Source organism: Aquila chrysaetos, chromosome 13 (assembly GCF_900496995.4).
Source record: "Aquila chrysaetos chrysaetos chromosome 13, bAquChr1.4, whole genome shotgun sequence".
Taxonomy (NCBI): domain Eukaryota; kingdom Metazoa; phylum Chordata; class Aves; order Accipitriformes; family Accipitridae; genus Aquila; species Aquila chrysaetos.
This window is the reverse complement of record NC_044016.1, coordinates 31,001,985-31,023,815: the sequence shown is the minus strand read 5'-3', so window position 1 is coordinate 31,023,815 and position 21,831 is coordinate 31,001,985. Positions and strand designations below refer to the sequence as shown.

The window sequence follows — 21,831 nt, the reverse complement described above, 5'->3', positions numbered from 1 at the left end:
ATTAATCATGGCTAGATGAAGTCCACTTCTCTCCTAGGTGGCAAGCTGCAGGGTTTCAGCAGGAGTCTGCTACAAGGACACCCCATGCTTTTTGCTGTAACGGTGCTTTTGCCCTGTATAGCAGGGAGCAGATTTTTCACTGCTGTCTGTGCAGCTGCTCTGGAAGCAGAGTGTGATCCTGCAAGTAAGGATCGCAAGGTCATTTTCCAAAATGAAGGAAGGAATAAGCACATCACAGGAGTAGAAGGTGGAAGACACATTAACCTGGTAGTTTTGTATCTGGCAAATACTTGTCTCTCCTCACTGCAGCTCGGCTTTCAGAACCAGCAAGCAGGAGGGAGGCTCATTGCACAGCCCTTACCATCTTGCTCAGAAAATCGCAGTCCCACACTCCCTGTAAGTCCCTCTACCCATTAAATCCAGGAAGATGCCATAAACTGCAGCTGTATGTCACAGAGCTATTTCATTTTAGCCAAAAGTGAGTGCTGTAAAAATGGATGTGCTGCACGCTTTGCTGATGTAGATAAAAAGGAGCTTGATTCCTATAGTCAAAAATAGTCAAAGAACAGAAATTACTTTTGTGACTCTAAATTAGGTTATAGTACACGAGGGTCTTTCCTGATATACTTATGTTTTATTTTAGAAATCCTCTATCATAAAAGGATGTTCATCTGTGCTACAATCAATCACATGGTATCTGAGCATCTAAATGTAAGAAAACTCTTTAACAGGCTCTATTCCAGACACTTTATTAAAGCCATTACCAGAAGCACATCAAAATGTAATAAACACAGAAGCAGATAATGGTCAGAACATTTCTAGCATGAAATGCACGATCTATTCCGATTAAGGGAAATCCAGGTTAAAAGCTGTCATTTTCATTTGGCAGTTTCAAATGTCACAGTCACATTTCTGAGACAGATCCAGATACCGTGTTCCTGAGTCGCCTCAAGTTTCCTGTCAGCAGTCAGTCTCTGCCACTTAAACTTCAAAGGCCTCTTCTTGCAAGTCTTCCAGGTGCTCTCGCTAGACAGTGTGTCTCCACCCTGGATAACCCTGACTCTTCCTCTGTCTGCTACGCTAACTCCCAGAAGGTAGCAGTACTGTTTTCTCTCCAGAGATGTAGTCTTAGTGAATCCTGATCGCCCTGTGGAGCAGCACCATCATGGCACCCTATATGGATGGTTCCTTGTCACAGGAAGAAGTCCCAAGTTTGGCAGACCGAGCACACGCAGCGTGGTCCCCAGGGCTGGCAAAGTCCGAGCTGAGCTGAGCAGATGATCAGGAGCTTATCGCAGTGGTTCATATCATTCTGTCAAAGACAATAGAGCTGTACTTTGGCTCTCCACTTACACCTAAGTGGTTCAGAGCACTTTAATTAATGAAATGGTAATTAATTCTCACTGCTCCTGAACTGCAAGGAGCTACACTTGTCTTACAGGCTGTGACAGTACATGGCTAATGGATCCAAGGCGGTTGAAGAGGGAGAGCAGGAAGAGAAAGACAAGAAAGTGGCAGGTTGTCCTGGGGATTGGATTCCTTCATGTGTGCCAGGTCGCCAGTGCCTCCACTGCCGGCAGCTGCCGGAGACAGGACAGGGCTTGGCTGGACCCAGGCTGGTAATTCCTGTGTGGTCCAGGTCCGTCCCTTCGCAGGCACCTCTGAGTGAATGCCTCACTGACACAGACTGGGCAGAGGGGAAGGCTTACGCTGCATTATTATTTCAATACTTTCGATGCCGAAAACACAAGGATGGCATTTGGACCAGCAAGATGGGTTTTCCAGTTCATGGAACTCCCATGCAGGAGTTCTGCATCTTGTTCTGAAAAGTTCCTGTGTTATTCCTGTTGCAGATAAAGGGCTCCTTTCTGATTTCCAGTCTTCCACAAAGTAAATCGGTACCTTCAGCAATGACGGGATTGAAATCCTAATTTGTGGATTCACAGCCAAGATCAGGTGGTGCATTAGATGCTAGCGAGGCACCAGCTCACTCCTCATCAGGACACTTTTCAAAGCGCTTCTCTGAACAGAACTGTTTTCTTTGCACTGAGAATCACACAAAGCAGAGCCAAAAGAAACTGTTTAGTAGGCAATAAAAATATAAAAGAAAAAGAACAAGTACATTAAAAATGTCACTAGGAAGGAAAGCAGTGTGTGCATATCATTCTGTCAAAGACAATAGAGCTGTACTTTGGCTCTCCACTTACACCTAAGTGGTAACAGCCTGATCCAAACCACACTGACATTCCCCCCCACGATGCACAGTAATGACAAGACCCTACGGCTTTGTATTTTTCTACTTCTGTGGCACTGGACTCCGGCCAGAGACTTTTGATGCTCCACCATCTCTTATTGTGTAAGAGTAAAACCTTAAAAATATGAAATATTTCATATAAAGAATTTAACATTTTTAAGACACACAAATCAGCACTCTGAAGCACAGTATCTGTGGAAGGCTTCAGATTCAAAGCAAATTTCTTCCTGGCCTCTGAAGAACAGCTACATACCTCATCCAAATACATAAATAATAATGGCTAGCATCCCATTCAGAGGGGTGTTCATGGCTTCCAGCAATTTTTAGTCGCAAGCGCCATGTTGCTCCACCATCTCAACGTTGAGTCTGGTTTTTAAATTTGGCAAATCTGAAACCTCCTTAAGTTCTGCTTCCTTCAAATTCCTGAGTATCCCTCACCACTGTTCTCATTTCTGGTCTTTCCAGGGACTTCAAATAGATCTCATTTTCTTTTATAACCTCTAAGCAGCATAATCACCTCATTGCCATAATCCCTTTGTTTACTTGTAGAATGAATCAATTTCTAGCTGATCTCTCTCTCTCCCCTTATATTTCTTCTCTGTTCTTTTTAGTATCATGCTTGCTTTGCTTCATTCTGAATGAAGCAATCGAGGGCTAATAACCCCATTAGGTATTTATGTTCTTATTTTGTCTTATCATGAGGATATTGGCTGAAGAGTCCAGAGTAGGACATTGACAGCAGCTGGAAGAAAAGTCAATGCCAAATGTGGGTGCTCTAATAGTCAACAGTGGGGGCACAGGGGTGACCCACATATGTGCCACTCCACACTTCCAATAGAAACCGGGGAGGTAAATAAAGCTACACCATTCTGGAAACCAGATGAGTGTAAGACTTAATAGCCTTGGCAGCTGACACCCGTTTTAAAGACCTGATCCATCCAGTACAACAATATGCATAACAGGGTCACTGAGGCTCTTTCTTTGAATCTGGGGTATTTGTTCACTCTTTCTCCTGCTTCTGGACCCCAAATGCACATCAGCATCAGCAGGCAAGGCTCTGCTGGAGTTTGTCTTTCCTGCCACAGCTGGGGGACATCTGCATCTGTTGCTGTCTAATGGACTGCTTCGTAGCTCTCCTCTGTCAGTGGCCACATCCCAGAGAAGATGCATATGGGCATGTGGCCGCTAATGGCAGAGCTCTGGAGATGATACCTTTTTACACCCGGTGCACACCCAGCCCATAGGCAGCCCTTTCTCCCATGTGAATGACACAGCTGCCAACGAGAGAACAGGCTGTAGCTCCTTTGGAAATGGAGGCTGCTGGCTTCAGCAGAGGAGGAGAGGCAAGGGTTACCAACCCAGAATTCTGAAACATCAAGGGCTTTCCACCTGGAGTGTCTGGGAAGTTGCAAGGAGCTGATGGAAGGAGCTGGAAATTTTATGATCTGCAAGAGCAGAGGCAAAGCGTGTTCCTAGAGCTGCCCTGTGATAACTCAGCTTCCTCTCTGGAAGAAGGACCCAACATGAAACTCAGTAGTCCTCCTCACTTCTTTGGAGGGTATGAAGGAGGACAGCTCATGGCCTGCAGAATGATGGAGCATGAAACTGAGATTCAGCTTCTGAACCATGTAAGAGTGAGTCGCCCATCAATCCATAGGCATAAAAACAGCTTGAAAGAAGAACTGTGAGGATGTAGACCCCTCAGAGTGCAAGAATACTGGAAGACAAATGTGGCTTGCATCCATCCTCTGGACCTGCCTCTGGTGCTCAGAAAGAAAATTAAGTTGATGCTCTGTACTCTATTTCTTGAGAAGAGTCTTCAGAGAAATTTTTGCTTTTACATAGGATCTTCATATAATACTGCCCATAATTTTACAGACTCCTTTGTAACTCTGAAAAGTAGGGAGGAGAAAATTCCTTAGAGACAAGCCTCCTGAACTGGCACATGCACGATCTCCCTACCAAAGTCGGGTTTATGGTTTCTTTTAATATTTCCACCTGTGGGTCTTTCTTACTTACAAAGGTAACTATAAACTATATTGTAAGGCTATGGAGGGAAAACTTCCCTACCCCAAGGCATAGTTCTTTCTTGGCTGTGAAGCTTGGGTCAGCAGTACCTTTTATGAAGTCACATTGAAGAGTTGTTAAGGGATAATATAAAGTGTCATTAACAGACTTTCTTTTTCCAGGAGGCATTCTGAAATTTTAAAAGGAATCTTGTTCCAAATGGATGAAAGGCAAAATCCAAGAGCATCCACAGATGGGAAATGAAAATAAAACCACCTTTCAACTACAATACATTCTTGCCTATTCTTTTTTAATATTTTCTGCTGATTTTGATGACTTCCATTATTTTCCACTATAGATTTAATATTAATTTTGAATTAAAAAGGCAAATTTCCCTTAAAATGTTCAAATGGAACAATTTCAAAACCTCTTTCGGTATTTTTTGTAAGTTTTTTAACCTGTACCCTTCTTCAGAAGCTTCTGTTTCAGTGAATGAGCATTTTGTTTCACTGCAAATTGAGTGAAAATAAAAATCTACAACTTTTTGACCAACATTTGTGGAACATGTCCTCAAAAATCCAAACCACACAAGTTCCCACAGCTCTTCATTGGAGGTATATCTACGTAACTCTTCACGAGCACAGTCTCTTAGAGTTTCAGCTGCTATGGCTCCGTTTCTGTGCTATCCAATCCTTCTTTAAAAACACAGTAGGTGTCAGTATTTTTTACTTTGCTTGTTTACTGTTCAAACAAGAAAGTGCTTATATGGGGAGCCAAAAATTACACGTTTCTCTTGGACAACAGGTAATTGATTTCCAAGCCATTCTCAGTTATTGTATGCCACTTGAGAGACCTAAATGTTCCAGTAACACAGACAGAAGCCATTCAATTTGTGTTACATATCACTCTGGTTTTACCATTTATACTAAGGTCTTGCACAAAATTAATGCAGCTGGCAACAGCATCATATCGTAGAACACGTTTTCTGAAGGACTAGCCTATTGGGCGAGAGGTTAAAACAAGTAAAGCTGTTTGGAAATACGAATCTCAGAAGTGCTGTACACTGTATTTTACAACATGACCCTTTTGACACCAAACTCATCAGCCGTACTCCTTCATGTGACGTAAGACTGCCGAGTTTCTCAATCTCTCACATGCTGCTTTTCAAAGATTGCAATGCTCTGAAGGGTGCTGTTAAATCAGGCTCTTGGATGAGGGTAGATGCCATCACAGTGTCTTGAGACCTCCTCACTCCACTTCCATGAGTCGTTCAGGACTCACTCCCCTCCCGGCTGCCATGCTGTGTGCGGGATTGGAATGACATTGCTAAAGGACAGAGAGTAAGGGAGCACGGGGCAGAGAGTGCTCTGGTTTTGTGTTAAATGGACATCAGCAGTGTGATTAAAAAGGCAAACAAACTTCAAACAGAAGAAAGTCACCTGTTCTTGATACAAGGTACTCTAGAAATGACCACAAATAGAAGTATTTAGAAAAGTTTATTTCCTTTCTATATCCCAGTTTACTTAATGCATCTAGGGGCAATTTGTACATTGTAAATGTCAGCTTCTCTGTTATGTCAGTGAGCTCTCAGCTTTCTTTTTTGTATAATTTTCTTTCTTTTCATTGACTAGCTGCCAAGTTGATGGTGTCTCTTTTGGTATCTCCCGACTCACGTGCCTTCCTGTTCCCAGCTGTCCCAGTATCCTGTCATGGTGCTGAGAAATTAGTACTTAGGCTATGAAGTTGATTTCTTTCCCTCATTTTCTGTATTACAGCGTGATGCTGCTATGGAGTGAGGACTTACAGAGCCAATAGTTTATGTCCACGGCCTAAGGCTGGCATTGCCAGCAAGAAGGGCCATGGGCTGGTAGGGCTTTGCCCAGCTGGAACCGTATCTCCCCGCAGAGTCTTTCTGACAATCCACAGGCATAAAGGTCCAAAGTAAGTGTGTGTGAGTGTATGTATGTATATGTATTCTAGATACATGTTCCAACATGTATATATGTGTGTGTATGTGTTTCAGTAATAGCTATCTCAAGGTGTTTGCATAGCCAGTGTTCTCACCAAGACATTTCTCTCCTCCTTGTATTGCCTCTTGTCTTGTTCCTTCCTTCTCCCAAGACACAACAGCACTGTTCCCCCTCCTGTCAGCACTGTACTTTGAAATCAGCAGAGCCAAATCCCCCTATTTCCAGAAGCCAAGACAGCAGCTATTAGAAAAGCATTTTATTCTTGCATGCTTTTTTGTCTGCCTATACCAACCGCTACAAAAATCCAATTCACAGGAGGCCAGCTGGCCAGCTTCTCCTAAAAGTTTCATTTTGACTATTCCAAAAAGTAGTAAGCGGTTCAGGTCACAGCTGAAGAGTGCAAGCCAGATATAAATCACATCAGGCCAAGCTTAAGATATCTGCAAGTGATCGCTGCACAGTTTCAGACTCTGCAGGCCTTTCACACGCAGAACATCCACTGACGTCAATGGAAATTTTGGATGATGACGGAGAGCAGTGACGATGTTGACTCTGGCAGTGAAAGCCTTGAGAGCCTAATGTTTAGGTTTTCTCTGCCTCAGTTTGTATAATGTTGTCCCTCACCACACGCCGAATGCCGCACAAATGCTTGCCTGCATTTACCTCGACACAGCCCTGGGAAATAACAGCGAGCCTGTACCTTCAGGGCCCGCTGCCGAGCCGAGGGGGACAGGCTGGCTGGGTGACTCGGCCACGCTCGCACGGGGAATTTGCAATACAGCATTGCCACGGACCTCGAATTCAGGCTCGCAGCGCCCTTTCCAGCGCTTTCCCTGGGAGACTTTTCATCTTTTCAGTAACTGAAGTGTTGTAGCATTGCTTGAGGTGACTCTCCAAACTGCTTGGGCCTGCAGGGAATTGCCTAATCCGCTTAGGTAACATTAAAAACAATGTGGGTTTGTGGGTTTTTTCCCCCCAAAATTTCAATTGACTCACTTTTAGAGGCCAACATTAGCAAACACGTTCATGTGACAGCCTGGGCCGTGCAGGACACAAGTTAGGTGTGACTTCGGTGCCGGTGCATCTCCCTGGCCACCCCGGACGCAGCCCCTGCTCCTCAGCACAGCACCCAGCCACGCCGGGTGAGGAAAGGGGCCCTGAAGCAGCTCCTCGGACAGCTGGGGTACCCTTCCCAAAAGCTGGGGTGCAGCCCCCACCCCGGGCGGCCCCAGGGTGCCGGGGGGGCTGGGGCGGTGCTGTCCCCATCCCGGAGCGGGGCTGCACTGCCCTGCTCCCTGCCCAGGGCAAAGCTGCGCCCGCAGAGGTGACAGCCTCTCCCTGAAGACCGGCGGCGCGGAGCTGGGCCCCGTGGGGTTTTGTAATTTCAGCTGCACGTGAGAAAAGTGGGGAGCAAGAGCCTCCGGGGGAGCGGCCTCTCTGGAGACCCAGCGGCCTCAGGCCACTTCTACCTGACGGGTACAGCAGGAGACCCTCGGGAGGGCCTGAATTCATTAGCCCTCAGATACTCCGAGCAGTCGGTGCCCTGTTTTAGAAGACGGCAGTCATTAGGTGGATGGTGTAAGCGGGAGCGGTCGTGCTGGGCTCAGGATTTCAGGGCACCGGCTCACCAGCCAGTCTGCTGGGCTGAAAATACTCGCAAGCGGCAGGAGCACCCCGGCCGTGTCAGCGTGCGCCTTGAATTGGGCCTTCCCTGTCCTCGTCGCTCCTCGGTGAACCCAGCAGGAGGAAGAGGTGATGCAGTGCAGTCTTTCACCAGCGATGGTCATCTTCAAAGTGGATGGCCAGCCACAATTGCAACACTGATTAGATTTAAAGAATCGATGTGATACTTGCTTTGGGTGAGAAGGCAGTTTTAAGGACAAAGTTACAGAGCCCTGTTAGGAATTCCCTGTTTCATTGTTGGGCTTTTTTGAACTCTTGAGTAAATACTGTCTGGCAACTTGCTGCAGCTCATTTTGTCAGTTTGCTCCATAACTCCATAAGGATCGTCATGAGCTTCGATTCAGCTCACTAACTGCTCTTCACGCTCTGCCTTGGCCTGCCTGCGCGTGGCTTTACATGGCGCTGTCAGAGTTGACGGTCCTTTCTCTTTACTCCGTTTGGACATGACGTCAGGTCCCGACGTAACCTCCATCCCTCCCACCCTGCCGTGCAAATGGGCCAGTTCCCTCTAGCTCGTCCTCCGGCCCTGCCCCAAACACGGCAGGACCCCTCTCTCTGTGTGCACCGCGGGCACACCAGTAATCCCCAGGCACCTGTGCACCGTTCATTCCCCTCACTGCCCCTTCCACCTTCAGCCACTGCTGCTGCGGAGGGGAAATGCCCAGTCTGAGTACCTCCTGGCCACTGCTCTGGTGGCCTCTGACTAAGATTTAAGGCCGATCCTGCGTGCTACGCCAGACCAAGTCAAGGGTTGCATCTCCTCATGGGCTCAATAACCAGCTGCTCCACAAAGCAGTGTTTGAACGTAACTAAAAAGCTCATCTCTATGTCCAAGTGTGATGTCTGCCTGGTCTGTGGGTGTTTGGAACTTGCATATAGCAACAGTATCGCATTTTATTTGTATGATGCCGATTCTCTAGAAGAGTATAAAGCAATTCAGGCTCTGGGTACCTCTAGGGTGTAAAGGCAGAAAATGTTGGATGTTACATCATGTGATAACTTCAGCTGTCTGATTGCTGAGTACATGTTGTCACATTAAAAGCTTCTTCTCGCCAGGAATACTTGCTGCATTTTCCAAAATGGCATGTCGCCTCTGGCCAGATGGAAGACCCACAAATGCCAGCCTGCCCCATGCAGCAAGCTGAAGGCATGACTTCAGCAGGAAAGCCTGGTTGCTGTGATAACACACCCCGGAGTGAGCTCAGCTCACCCTGGGGCTCGTGGACAGATGTGACTCTGCGGGAAATCTGTTGCAATGTCTGCTCACACTGCTACAGCCGGTCCTGTTCCTCTGAAGTATCAGCAGTGCAGTAGCGCTGCTGCTCAACTTTACCTTCTCCTTAACGCTTTCCTTCATGTCCCATCGGAGATGGCTGGTGGTCCTGCTCCCACAACAACAAACCACCTAGATGCAAAACTCTGCAGTATGTTCGGGTGCAAAACTTAAATGAAATTTTCATCCTAATGCGATCCACTTCCTGCAGCCTTTGCTGCAGTCGTGTATGTAAAAGCTGTAGAGTTTATCCTAGGACTACTGCTCTTCACTGGAAATGGAGGGAGGCAAACTGAACAGGATTAGTGCCCTGGGCACAGCAAATTGTGGGATGGAGGATCATCCCACAGGGGAAGCTGCAGACTTTTCCCTGTGCTTCTGCAGCCCAAGACTCCCACCCTGGTGTTTTGCTAAGGCAGTTTACAGTACGTGAATCTTCCCTCTGGTTTGGTCTTGTTCTTTTAAACTTTTATTTTTAAAATGTTTAAACAGTGTCTCATTAAGGCTTCTGAGTGTGTGCTAAGACTTGTCTTAGAAATGTGTATTCAGGTGGTTTGTAAGATTTGTATTATTTGCTTCTTTTGGAGCCATTCTGGTGTATTATGTAAATCCATAGCTAAGCATTTCCTGGGACCATTTATTGTGCAAATGCCTAGTTTGGCACGTGTACAGTGCTGAGCAAAACCAATTGCTTCTGTCTCTCTGGTTCGGAGAAGAAAGATCAGCCTGGAGATTTTTCGTTTCGTTTAAGAGAAGACAATTTTCTCATTTCATTGCCTATCAGAATGCATTTTCTGCAAATGAGCTGGAAACCCCCAGAATAGATAAAAGTTTAAAGGCAGAACATGAGCCCCAAATCATGTATAGAAACAAGTAATGGTCAACATCAGACCCAGACATTTAAAAGTGGCAGCTAGATGCTGGATTGACTTCTGTGGTCATTTCTTGCATTTAATAACATGCTTACAGAAAAATACGCATGGGACGATGGGCATTAACAAGCCATTAGACTATTTTAGATAACATCCATTTCTGAGAAACTGCTTAATCCCTTGAACAGTTATTTTTCAGTTCATGTAATCAGGTAGGTTTGGTGACAAGCCCCAGATCTACCTATCGCTTTAAGCTTCAGTTCAGGCCTTTTTCTCTGTGCTGATTCTGCACGAATTCACTCACAGAGCTGAGGAAAGCAGGCGTGGGGTACCTGACACCAGGAACGTCTCCATCCTTTCTTAGTTTCAAGGTTTGGTGTTCCCCGCCCACGTCCTTGCTTCTGTCCCCCCTGCAAGCTTGGGAAGGGGCTGTGGGTTGCAGTTTGCCTCTGTTCCCCCCCGCAGGAAGGTCTGCAAGGGACTCTCTGGGGGCACTGGCAATGGGAGGGGGGTATGATTTTCAGGCTTGCCCTCACCCCAAGCCTCCAAACTCCCTCCCCAGGGTTGCTGCCAGCCACAGCTGGAAGGTCAGAAAAAGCACAGAGCTCCTTGCAGGCACCATCAGCTGCAGCTCACAGGTCTCAGCAGGGGTGGGACGAGCTGTTGGGGGTCATGGCAGGACCTCTGAAGGAAGCCCCCAGTTACTTGGAGCTGGCAGTGGGCAGTGCTGCCCTATCTCCCACCTCTCTCCAACATGGTCCGATGTCCCTGGGTCCTGTGTTACCTCAGACAGCAGAGCCCTGAGACACGTCACCATCACTTGAGTTTAAATGAAACTGGAAAGAAATGTTTTGAATTATACATTGTGGTGGAGCATCACGTTATGCCACTGAACTGTGCTAGAGGAAGGGAACGTAAAAGCCATTTCCACTTATGGGGGAAAGCCCCACCAGCAGTGTTGCCCCCTCGCAGGTGGTCCGACGCCAGCGACCATGGGGCCATATCCAGCCCTAAAGCTCCTGTACGAGCAGCACCCACACCCCACGGCAGGTCCTCTCTGCCACCTTTCCATAGCTGGGCTTGGAGCTGGAGGACAGCCCTGCAACCCACCCTGCTTTTCAGCTGGGGACCCCCCTCCAGCATGGGCCCCAGGCACATGGAAGGACAGCACGGGAAGGGGGATCCCCACTGCGGCACGCCGGGAAGGAGTGAAATCCTTACTGTGGCAGCCGTGAGCGGATGCGCTTGGCATGGACCTTGGCTCATTGCTGGGCTGGGAGCAGCACGCTGGCACGGCACAGCACAGCACGGTCCGTCAGTGACCTGCTGCTTGAATTTCCTGCCACATAAGATTTGTACACATGCTCTCAAATTGACCTGACCCTGAAGATGGGAGCAATCGATTAAAGAAACTTTTCCTTGTGAAATCAGCTGCAAAAGTGGTGCTTTTATGACAGGCTGTGCTTGCTACCTTGTCCTTTTTAAGGACAGAATGCTCCAAGCTTGAGATTTTCTGACAGTAGCCAAGCATTTCTTCAGCTCTTCTCAGGCACAGATCTGGTAAACGAGAAACGCCTGATCATGATGAATCACTCACTAAACAGCTTAATGGTGCCCCATCACCAGCCATTACCAGGGACAGTATTAGTTAAACAGCCAGTTGAAACGTGCCGCCTCTGAGTCCAGAAACCAGTGCTGTCACCAGGCTGATGTTACCTGCTGGGCTGCAGGGCTGCTGTCTCCCGTTAAGTGGGGTACAATGAGAAACCGAAGGGCTCCAGGCTCTGCAACCCTAGGTCAGTCCCCAGCATGGACAAACCAGACTGGATAAGTGCAGAGCATCTCTGAGGAGCAACACGGCTGTTCCCCTGGCCCCATCCTCTGGCTAATGGCCACAGGCTGTGGCGTGCCTCAGCAGGCAGTGCAGGCAGCAGGGCGGGCAAGGGGCATCGGCACACCGAGGGCAGGTCTCAGACCTCTGCCCCGTGGAAGCCAAGGAGGAGCTTGTGCCCTCCCAGCACTGGGAAGCAGCTTTCCTGAGCTGCTCCAGGTGCATGGGAGGAAAGCTGGAGTCAGGGGTGTGCTGGTTTTGTTGTAGGAGCCTTGGACCAGCGGGGCAATAAAAGCCATGGCAGGAATCCCGGGCACCTGTCTGCAAAGTGCTGAGGCTAGCGGATTTATTCGCAGCATTTTATGATCTGGGACACGCCACAGGAGCCTCCGTGCAACTGTTCTGCTGGCATGTGAACCTGCGGTGACTCAGGAAAAAGGTGCTCAGGGACTGTCTTCATAAGTAACAGGAGTTGGCTATAAAATAAACATGCAGGAAAAGCAAATCCCCAGCTCTCTGAAGGTGCAGCCTACAGGCAGCCCTCATCCTGCCTCTTTCAAGCACCCAGGGACTTCACCTCTCTGTGCTCTAGCTTGCACATCTGTAAAATGGGTTTCATGAGCTCACCTTTCGCTTGCGCTGCTTTGAAATCCGTCCCCCCGAGAGGCTGATTTTGTCATGACTGCCCTTCAGATCAGCACTGGCTTGAGGGGGAGGGAAGTGGAGCTGGAGGCATGATCCTATTGTCTGGGAAACACATCGTGTACATTCCTGGAGAGCGTTTTTGAGGAATATTTTGGCTTAACTTGGGTCTTCTGTCTGTACAGCAGTCTTCTACCTATCTCCACTTGTGAGCATAATGCATGAGGGTTGCTGTGGCCCTAACAGGATGAATTACAAAAAAAGTCCTAGGATTTTTTTTCACTGGGAGAAATTAAACTTAGTTTTAGTTTCCTTCCCTACTATTAACAGCCAGGGCACCTTGTCTGTCTTCTTTTCTTTTGCTTACTGCAGCTGGCTTGCAAGTCCCCCAGAAGACATGGCATGACATTTTAGTCCATGTCTCTTTTTTCATATGGTGAACAGAAAATGTACAACTGTTAACAGTGCATCTGCAGTTTATTTATCCATGCAGGCCTAATGGGTGCAGGGATTAGCAAAACATGTTCTGCCTGCCAATCTCTAATCAAGAGGCCAGATTCACTGGCACAGTGGTGGCTTTGCTGTGCTCCAGGGAGGCGATGCTCACTCTGCTGAAAATAAGGAGCAATTTAGCTAAATTCAATTTGCAGGTACAGACCTTGAAAGGTCAAAATAAGAAGCACAGTCTACAAAGAAAAAATATCACCCGCTAGGAGCAACAGCAAATCCAAACCTGCTTTGGAGGAGAAGGCTCTAGTATGAACACTGAGGCAATGAGAAAATTGTAACAAATGTTAACAGTCTGGAAAGGAGAAATAACCGGCTTGTGCAAAGTATTCTCTTAGGAGGTGTATTCCTCCCAGATATTTTCTACTTTGCTGCATCTTTCCCAAAGATGTAATGGCAGCTTCAATGGCTTATTAACCTTCCTGGCATAGGTTTGTTCTGCAGTGAGTATCAAGAGACCAAACCCCCAGCCTGGGGGAACATGCTGTGTGTGCTTTTTCTGGTTCTTATCTAACTTTCCTCTTCATATGTGGGATTTTTTTTCAAAATGGGGGCAAAAAGCATTTCTTCAGTCTTGGCAGAATTTTATACATTCATTTGCACAAGGTTCAAAGCAGTGGAGAAACATCCCGACTACCTAGCAATAGTTAAAGACAAAACAGGCAGTGGAAGGTGAATAGTATTAAACATATAATTGTGAGCTCAGTGGGGAAAAAACAGAGCCTTACTGTCATATTTTATTTGCAAGTTTTATTTGACTGCAACACCTGCTTTCAATATGATTAACTCTTACTTAGCATGCAATTTTGGCACTGATGACTTTTGATTTACTTCACTGGGGATGCTCAGTTCCAGTGACGGAGGTATTTCTAGTATTGTTGTGCTGGAGACATGTCTAATGGGTCAGAGCTAATTTGCCATTTGCTGGGTTAATGAAGATGCACACTAAAAAGATCATGAGGAAAAACAAGAACTAGTACATGAAAGATTAAGAAACCAGCAAACAATTTAGAGTAAAAATACAAACAGTAACATCTCTATGCCTTAGGCTTTTCTGTAATATCATTCATCCCAGCCCAGTTCCTGTAGTGCCGTAGCAGCTATGTGCTGTTCCCAAGTGACATTACACATTTCCATCAGGCCAAGTTGTCAGGACACCCTGTGACAGGCGGCAGGGGACCAGAAGGCCCATTTGGGAGAGAGGACCGCTGGTACGTGCAGCCTGGCCGGTGTCTGTCAGGACTTGCTAAGCCCTGCCTGGGGGCTGCTACTGCAGGGGGGCTCGTGCCCCAGAGGCAGCAAGGTGAGTTCAGTTGTGCCGTGTGGTGCCCACGGCTTTATTTTATACCTACAAGCAGGTTTCCGCTTGTCCCCACCGCTGTCCTTCCATGCAGAGGATGCCCTGAAAGCCAGGCAGCTGCTTCTGCTGCCAGATGGGCTTTATGGGCTTTACACCATCCATCCCAGTTGGCATCCTGAGGAAGAGGAGAGCGATCAGGCCAACCGTGTGCCCTTCTTCCTCACCCGCACCATCCCCTTACCCTGACAGACGGCAGAGATGCCTGCTGCAGCAGCCCCCCTCGGCAACACCCTGCGGCAAGCACATCCACTGTGTAACATCTCTCTGGAAACACTTCCCGAGGGCCACGTGTAACCAGGCTGCAATTCTCTCAGTTCACATGTAGACCTCCTCACTGGGGTGCAATCCTGCTTTTTATTTCAGTCATGAGCCTTCAGATTGTCTGTGAGCATGGATATGACACTTCTGAGTGGGAGCAAGCTTTTCTTTATTGCTGCGGCGGCGATTAAGCCAGTATGTTTCCCTTCCAGTACCCTTCCTTTGACATTTCCATTCCAGTCTTACACAGGCCTTTACTGTTGCCTTGGCTAATGCCTTGCATTTATTTTTCAAACCAACTGCTGTGATTACAATGGAGCTCTAGCTCATGATGGCAGAATTGAGTTAAATAATGCAGGAAGCTAGTTTATCTCAAAAATACGGCATTATGCCCTGCAACGCCAAAGCTCCTTGCTGTCTGCTGCCGCCTTATCTGGAAACAGCCTGGCAGTTGTAGGAATTTACTCCTCATATGGAGGATTACAGAGAGTTGAGGAGAGATCATCTCAGCAGGGTGGCTCTGCAGGATGTCTGCAGGGCAGCTCCCCTGCCCAGGAGGAGTCTTGCTCAGCGCGATCCGGGATGCACGGAGCTTTGCATCAGCATTTCCCTATGGCCTGTCTGGCAGTTGTCCACACCCAAAGTCCCACTGGTCCATGGGCAAAGCAGGATGAGCCCAGCAAATGGAACTGTATCAGCAAGTGAGCAGTAAGGCAGCTTTCAGGTTGAGGTGGTAGGTGAGACCAGCAGGCGCAGGATTTCTGGTAATGCGGGCAGGAGTAGATTCGGTCAGTCTTTGATGACAATTTCTGTTTTAACACGGGGGGTGGGATTTCTCCTTCCAGATGTGTGCTGGAGGTGCCTGTGTCTGTGCTCCTTGCCCTGGGGTCCCTTTTAGAGCTGAAGGAGGGAAATAGAAGTAGTTTCTTCCTGGGCTCAGTGCTTCCTGAGGTGGGCAGCAAAGGCAGCGCTGGGACGTGCATCTCCAGCAAGTCTGAACAGACCCTGGGGTCCAGGCTCAAACATGAAAAGTTGCTTGTACATACCTAAAGGTCAGTGGGCAGAAGCTCCCCACTACCTCTCTCCCTGGGACTCAGCACTCTGCCAGGTTACTGGAACCACAGGCACGCACATTCATCTCACAGGGAACTACCAGAGCATCTTCAGGGCCTCCTCCACCTGGATGTCTTGGAGGTGCATGGAAAGTATACAGGCTATAAAGAAATAAGGTTGCTTGCTGTTAACTGTGCCTTTATTTAAGATAGTCCAGGGGCTCTCGCTCAATAGGTGTATGGCCCAGAAGATCTTCGAAAGCTTTCCATGAGTCTAAGGGATGACGAGCAGCAGTGCACTTTCTGTGTGAAGAGGGAGAGGGAGTCCACGGAGGACCGTGACTGACAGGGGCTGGTTATGTGCGTACCACAACAGCCCCACTGAGCTCCGCTTGCCAGAAAACCCACTCCAGTGTCACGGTGCCTGGGCACAGGGCTCGCCATCAGCAGTTTAGGCATTTGTAGTGATGCTGTGCTGAGCAAATGCTGTATGCCCATACCAGCTACTTGCAAACACTGCGTATTACCAAAAACCACTGCTCCCCTCAGGCACAGCCCCTCCTTGCAGCTGGGCTGCCCACGCTGGCCATGTGCTAGCAGCTCTGGGCTGCCCAGCACACAGGGCAAGGGCAAGCACCAGGAGCCCAAGGGAGCGCCTGTTTACAGGATCCCTGCTTGCTTGCTTTGCAAAGAACACTTCTGGCACCTCTGCCCACATTAGCAAACAGCAGGGCTTTAGTCCCAGAGATGAACCAAACAAAGTCTGCACCCTCCAGGCATCTGGTAGCCCTCCCTCTTCACCCCAGGTGAGCTAGAGCTAGCCATGCAGCAGGACTAGCTCATGAAAGCCTGGATAATATTTTATCCTGGAAATTATATAGCTTGGCTGCTGGCCCCGGCAGTCAAAGCCAGAGGAGGGTGGTGGTGTCCCTGTCGGAGCAGGGCGCTTCCCCAGCAGCTCTTCCACCACCACTGCACATTTGTCCCAGGAGGAGCTACCCAACGCCGTCTCCCCACCAGCCCGGAGGCAGCCAGCTTGCTCTGGTGTGAGTAGAGGACTCCCTCTGTGTCCTGCCATGGGCAGGTAAACCTGCAAGAGTCTGTCCTGTAAAACCTCAAGGAACCGACCCCAGCTCCCCGTCTATTCTGTGGCTTTGGGAGACTTGGGGTCAGGACTCATACGAAGGTCCACAGTGCTGAATTGGGCTCCGAAGGATGCTGAACGCTTACAGACTGCCCACTGGGTAGGGTGGGTTTTGTCTTTCTTAAAAAGTAACAGTTTCGTTAGCAAATGAGAGTGTTAAAATATTCATGGGCAGGCTCTCCTGGTGCAGTCAGGCACGCCTGGAGCGCCACAGGACACAAGCTGCGGTTTTGCCAAGGAGTATCCATAAAACATCAGGATACTCATTGGGTACAATGTACCCTTGTGGGCAAAACTGAAATTACTGGACAGCATGAACAACTGTGTCCAAAATGTTCTGTCAAAATATTTAAAGTTGAAGGTTGGTTTTTCTGGAGTGATTTCGTCCCCCGACTGTTTTGGGATTACGGAGTAGGTTATATCACAGTCCTGTCTTGCTTCCCATAACTATTTATCTACCGTTACTCACTGACAACTCTCTTCATCAAACACTTCCTGGTACGGCTTCTCTCTCCTAACCAGCGTTAAGGCACCAAGGAAAATCAGTTTCGCTGGTAAGCAGTAGCAATTGTCTGGGGAGACAATTAATTGTGAGGGGGTTATTGTACAGTATGTAGTCATCCTGGCACACAAAACATACCACATTTCCCCTAATGCTCCTCAGACTTCACTGAAGATGCCAGGTCCAAGAAAGCCATCTAACCCATCTGCTACCCCCACAAAAGCCCACGGTTCAGCAGTGCACCCATTTTGGACAATGGTGCTCGCTGTGCACAGGGGTGCGTGTCTGGTAGCACCCTCCACAGCGCCAGGTGTTCTTGGGAAGAAGCTCCTCTTACAGCCCCGTGCCGGATGGGGAAACCTCTGCCATAGGGCAGTCTCCTGTGGAAGATGGAGCCAGACTACAAGAAGCAATTCAGACTTGGTGAAATCATCCAAAACAGCTGAAAGGAAGCTTTATTGCATAAGCCAGTGAGAGGAGACTCCCAGAGGGGGAAATGCAGCTCAGGGTCCTGATCCATGCCAGGGCAAGCTGTTCTTTGGGGCATCGCGGCACTACACTGGGTGCTTCAGGGATGGGGGTGAGTGCCAGGCTGTGCTACCGTACGGATCCAGTGGTATCTGCTAAACAAGAATCAGGCCTACAGTACAGTAAAAGCACATATTTCTACTGTATATGAAATAGTGATACCCAAACCCAATTCTATATGTGGGAAACAGATTTTTGGCAGGAGGAGCTTTTTTCCCCCAGAATGAATCCCAACGTAGATTCCATTTTGGTCCTTTCATTTGACTACGGTCTTCCCGTCCCTCTCATACTTAACATCATTCAATTTAAACTGTGCCTGCGTTTTTTGTCTTCAGAGCATTAGACTGGCTGCCTGTGACACCCTGGCAGTCAAACCCTCCCCGGTGTCTTGGGAAGCAGGTTTAAGCCTCTAGTGAAGTTTGGGACTGGGTTTTCAATGTCTCTCTGCATCCCTGTGCACTCCCTGCATCCCCTGTGGCAAGTGGCTGGTACAGGCTGCGCTTTGCAGGGCTGAAGGCCAGACTTGAAGTGGGTATAGCATTTGTGGAAGGGGATGGTGGATCCAGACCACGTGCTGAGCACAGGCAGCATCTGTCGGTGCTGTGCACATCCCTGAACGGCCCTGCGTGGCAGGTGGGAAGTCAGGCCACAGTTTGTGGTGCAGGGGGCGGTGACCCAGAGAAGCCGTTAACAGGTTTGACAGGGAATAGGCTGCTGCCAGCAGGTCATTTCTATAGAGGACAAGGGACACGGATGCGCTGGCTGTGACACTGAGTGACATGATGCAGAACCAGCGGCTCACATGAAAGTGTCTGTGTACGGCAGCCAAAGCCCAGGGTCATCACATCCAGAGATGGGAAAGTTCTGCACAAGTGATGGGCAAGTTCTGTGCAGCCATGGCTCGGTACGAGAGACTGGAAGGCAACAAAACCCAACAAACACACAAAAGGCATTTCCTCTACCCTGCAGCCTTGTACCTGCTGTAGCAGAGGGGATGTAGGCAGATGTAGAGTTAGTGATGGGCGAAATGTGAAGAGGCTCAGAGTGTGGATAGGTTTCTTTAGGTAATCACCTGATACAGCCCCATCTTCTGAGAAAGTGGATCAAAATCACATTTTCATCAGGCTCCAAATAATGAACCTTACACGGCCAGTCTCAGGAAACAAAGCCTGAAATTCAAGGCAGCAGTGAAAACCTATTTGGCCTTCATTGCCAGAGCAAAATTTAACTTTGCTCAAATTTTGTCAAAACACCTCATTAAAGTACTTTGGGGCCTCAGGGGTTTTGCGGGTTTGAAAGCACCTCCACAGAGGTGACCCCTGCAGCCCCATCCCAGCCCCCCCGCTGCCTCCCCAGAGCCGTGCCAGCAGGGCCAGGCTGCACCGTCACCTCCTGTCCCCTTTTCCCACCAGTGCCCCCAGCTCCTGGGATGCTCACGCTGTCGCTCACCGCTCAGCTCCTCCACCTGATCTTTTCCCAGCCTCACTCCTTCCGTCAGGCTCGAGCAAGTGCCCTCAAGCTCCCTGATGCCTTCCCTGTGCCCCTTCAGCTCTTTCCTTGTCAGACGGGACACAAAGAAACCACTGGCCTTTCCTTTTCCCATGCCAGGGCCGTACCCTCCCGCTTGGGGATTCACAGCCCTCGCTGTACGCCTGAGCTCCTGACTCCCCTGCCCTGTGCTGCTGCTCCAGCTGACCCGGCGCATCCCCGGGTGCCACCGTGCCGTGTCCCATTGCACGCCCTCACCCCAGCGGGCAGCTGCCAGCCACCCCCTCCCTGCTGCTGCCAGGGGGCTTGAGCCAGATCCCACTCCTCAGGTGGAAAAACCCCAAGCCAGGCTCCGGCGAGGCTCCTTCCAAGCCCTACATAGCGGATCACGGGGAGCTTTGCTGCTGGCCCTGGCCCCTCAGCATCCCAATGCCCACAGGTGCTGGCTGTTGCAGTAGATGCTGGAATTTGTTTTTCTTCCCCTCTTTAAGGTGTGGGCCCCTCTTTCTCCAAAGGAAAAGAAGAGGGGCAAGAAAGAAAAGAAACTCGTATATTTGCTGCAGACTGTGACTGGCTTGTGTAATAATGCTGCCTTTCTCTCCTTGTTTTAGGGAGTGCTGCCGGTTTTTTGGAGACAACGGCTTGACTTTGAAGGTGTTTTTTACCAAGGCAGCACCCTTTGGTGTTCTTTGGACACTCACAAACTACCTTTACTTACATGCAATAAAGAAAATAAACACTACGGATGTCTCCGTGTTGTTCTGCTGCAACAAAGCTTTTGTGTTCTTGCTTTCATGGATCGTTCTGAGGGACAGGTTCATGGGAGTGAGGGTAAGTGACTCCTTATCTCTGTCTCCCTTCTTCCCCTCGCCCTTCTGCCTTTCCTTTTCCCCTTCCCTCCTGCTGGCTGAGTCGAGCAGCACCCCATGCAGACAGCCAAGTCAGCACAGAAATCCTCACGGAGCGGGGACGCGTCCTTCCCTGCAGCCTGCCCAGGCACCCTCGAGCTCCTGGGGCTCCCCCTCTCCCCCAGCCCGGTGCCTTTGCACATTTTCCTTCAGAAAAGAGGTAACTTGCTCCAGAGCGTGGCAGAGGGGTAGCTGCTATCTCCATGTCACCATGGACGTGCACCAGCCTTTGCTTGTCCCTTCCGAGTGAAAACTCCCAGACGTAACTGTTTCTAACTGCACATTCCTGCATGCCTTGGCTGCATGCGATGCGTTTCTGGTCCCAACCTGTGAATTTAATGGGGCCCTCACCTTTCTTATGCGCGACAGCAGGCTTGCAGGGTGGCATGGTTATCCTTTGCACCCGCGCTACACTGGGGCTGCAATCAGCAGCAGTTTTGGAGAGGAGAGCCGGGCTGCCCTTGCCAGTGCGCAGCCAAAACGTGCGTGTGTGTGCGAGTTGCTGGTGGAGGATCGGCATAACGCTGGCACGCGGAGACTTGTGGCTGGTCAGCAGGCACAGGCATGGGGCCTGGAAGCATGGCAGGCAGCGGGGTGGCAAGCCCACTCCCCTGGGGCTGCTCTCCTGGTGGCATCTCAAATGTTTGCTTACTTCCCTAGTCCTACACCCCACGTGAACACCCGCTCCACAGCAGCAACGGAGCTGCATGTGGGGGGGGGTTATCGGAACCCTTGTAGCTCCCTGCTGACCCTGCTGCTGCTTTTGGCAACCATTGGCACGCTGTGTCCTCTGGCAGCTGAACCAGGTGGATGGGTACCTGGCATCTGCCCCAGTGACCCACCACCCCGGGGCCAAGGGGGCTTTGCCAGGCCTGGGAGTAACTGCAAGGAAAAGGTACCAGTGGGGCCCTCCTGCCTCGCTGCACCAGCAGGCACATATTAATATTAACAGCAGTAACGGTAATAATACCTAATTTCTGCCCACCATTTGAGGAGTTTCCTGCTCACCCACCCGGATAATACTTTCAGTGCTCAGAAGAGGTTGTTAGCCCTTGCTGCATGGAGCAGCCAAGAGTTAACTTTTCGGGAAGCGCTCCTCTCCGGCAGGAGAGCTTGGCCAGCCTTGCAGTGATGGCAGCCAAGAGCCTGCTCCGGGAATCGTTGCAAAATGTACCTGCCAAAAGCCTGGCCTGCCCAGCTGGTGTCTGTGCTTGCCCACCCACCTGCCCAGGTAGCTGTACCCTGAAAACAAATTAACTGGGTTTTTTGAGTACAGAAGCAAGGGTATCCTGAAATGATCCTGGAAGCAGGGAAGTATCGCTGTTATCCTAGCTGGACGTGCTGGCCATTTTGATAAAAGTGAAAAAAAAAAAAAAAAAAAAAAAGGCATGTTTTTGTGGCCTTCATCTGTCTGGTGGCACTGTCAGCTGTAGCGCTGGTGGGACGCCAGCAGAGGAGGTGTGTAGAGGGCTGACCGCTGCTCTCCCGCACGTGCAGCTCGCTCCTGGGTCTGCACATGCCATCTCGCACGGCTGGGTACGGCTGTGGTCTG

The 21,831-nt window shown here is 49.4% G+C and overlaps 1 protein-coding gene across 2 annotated transcripts in view; it reads left to right on the top strand.

Annotated features, from left to right (window-relative positions):
- Positions 1 to 21,831, top strand: part of SLC35F3 (solute carrier family 35 member F3) — a 189,022-nt gene that overhangs the window by 155,282 nt on the left and 11,909 nt on the right. For both annotated transcript variants that reach the window (XM_030035801.2, XM_030035800.1), the window contains one exon: positions 19,983 to 20,202. In XM_030035801.2, the coding sequence (XP_029891661.1) occupies positions 19,983 to 20,202 (220 nt within the window). The remainder of the gene's footprint in view (positions 1 to 19,982; positions 20,203 to 21,831) is intronic.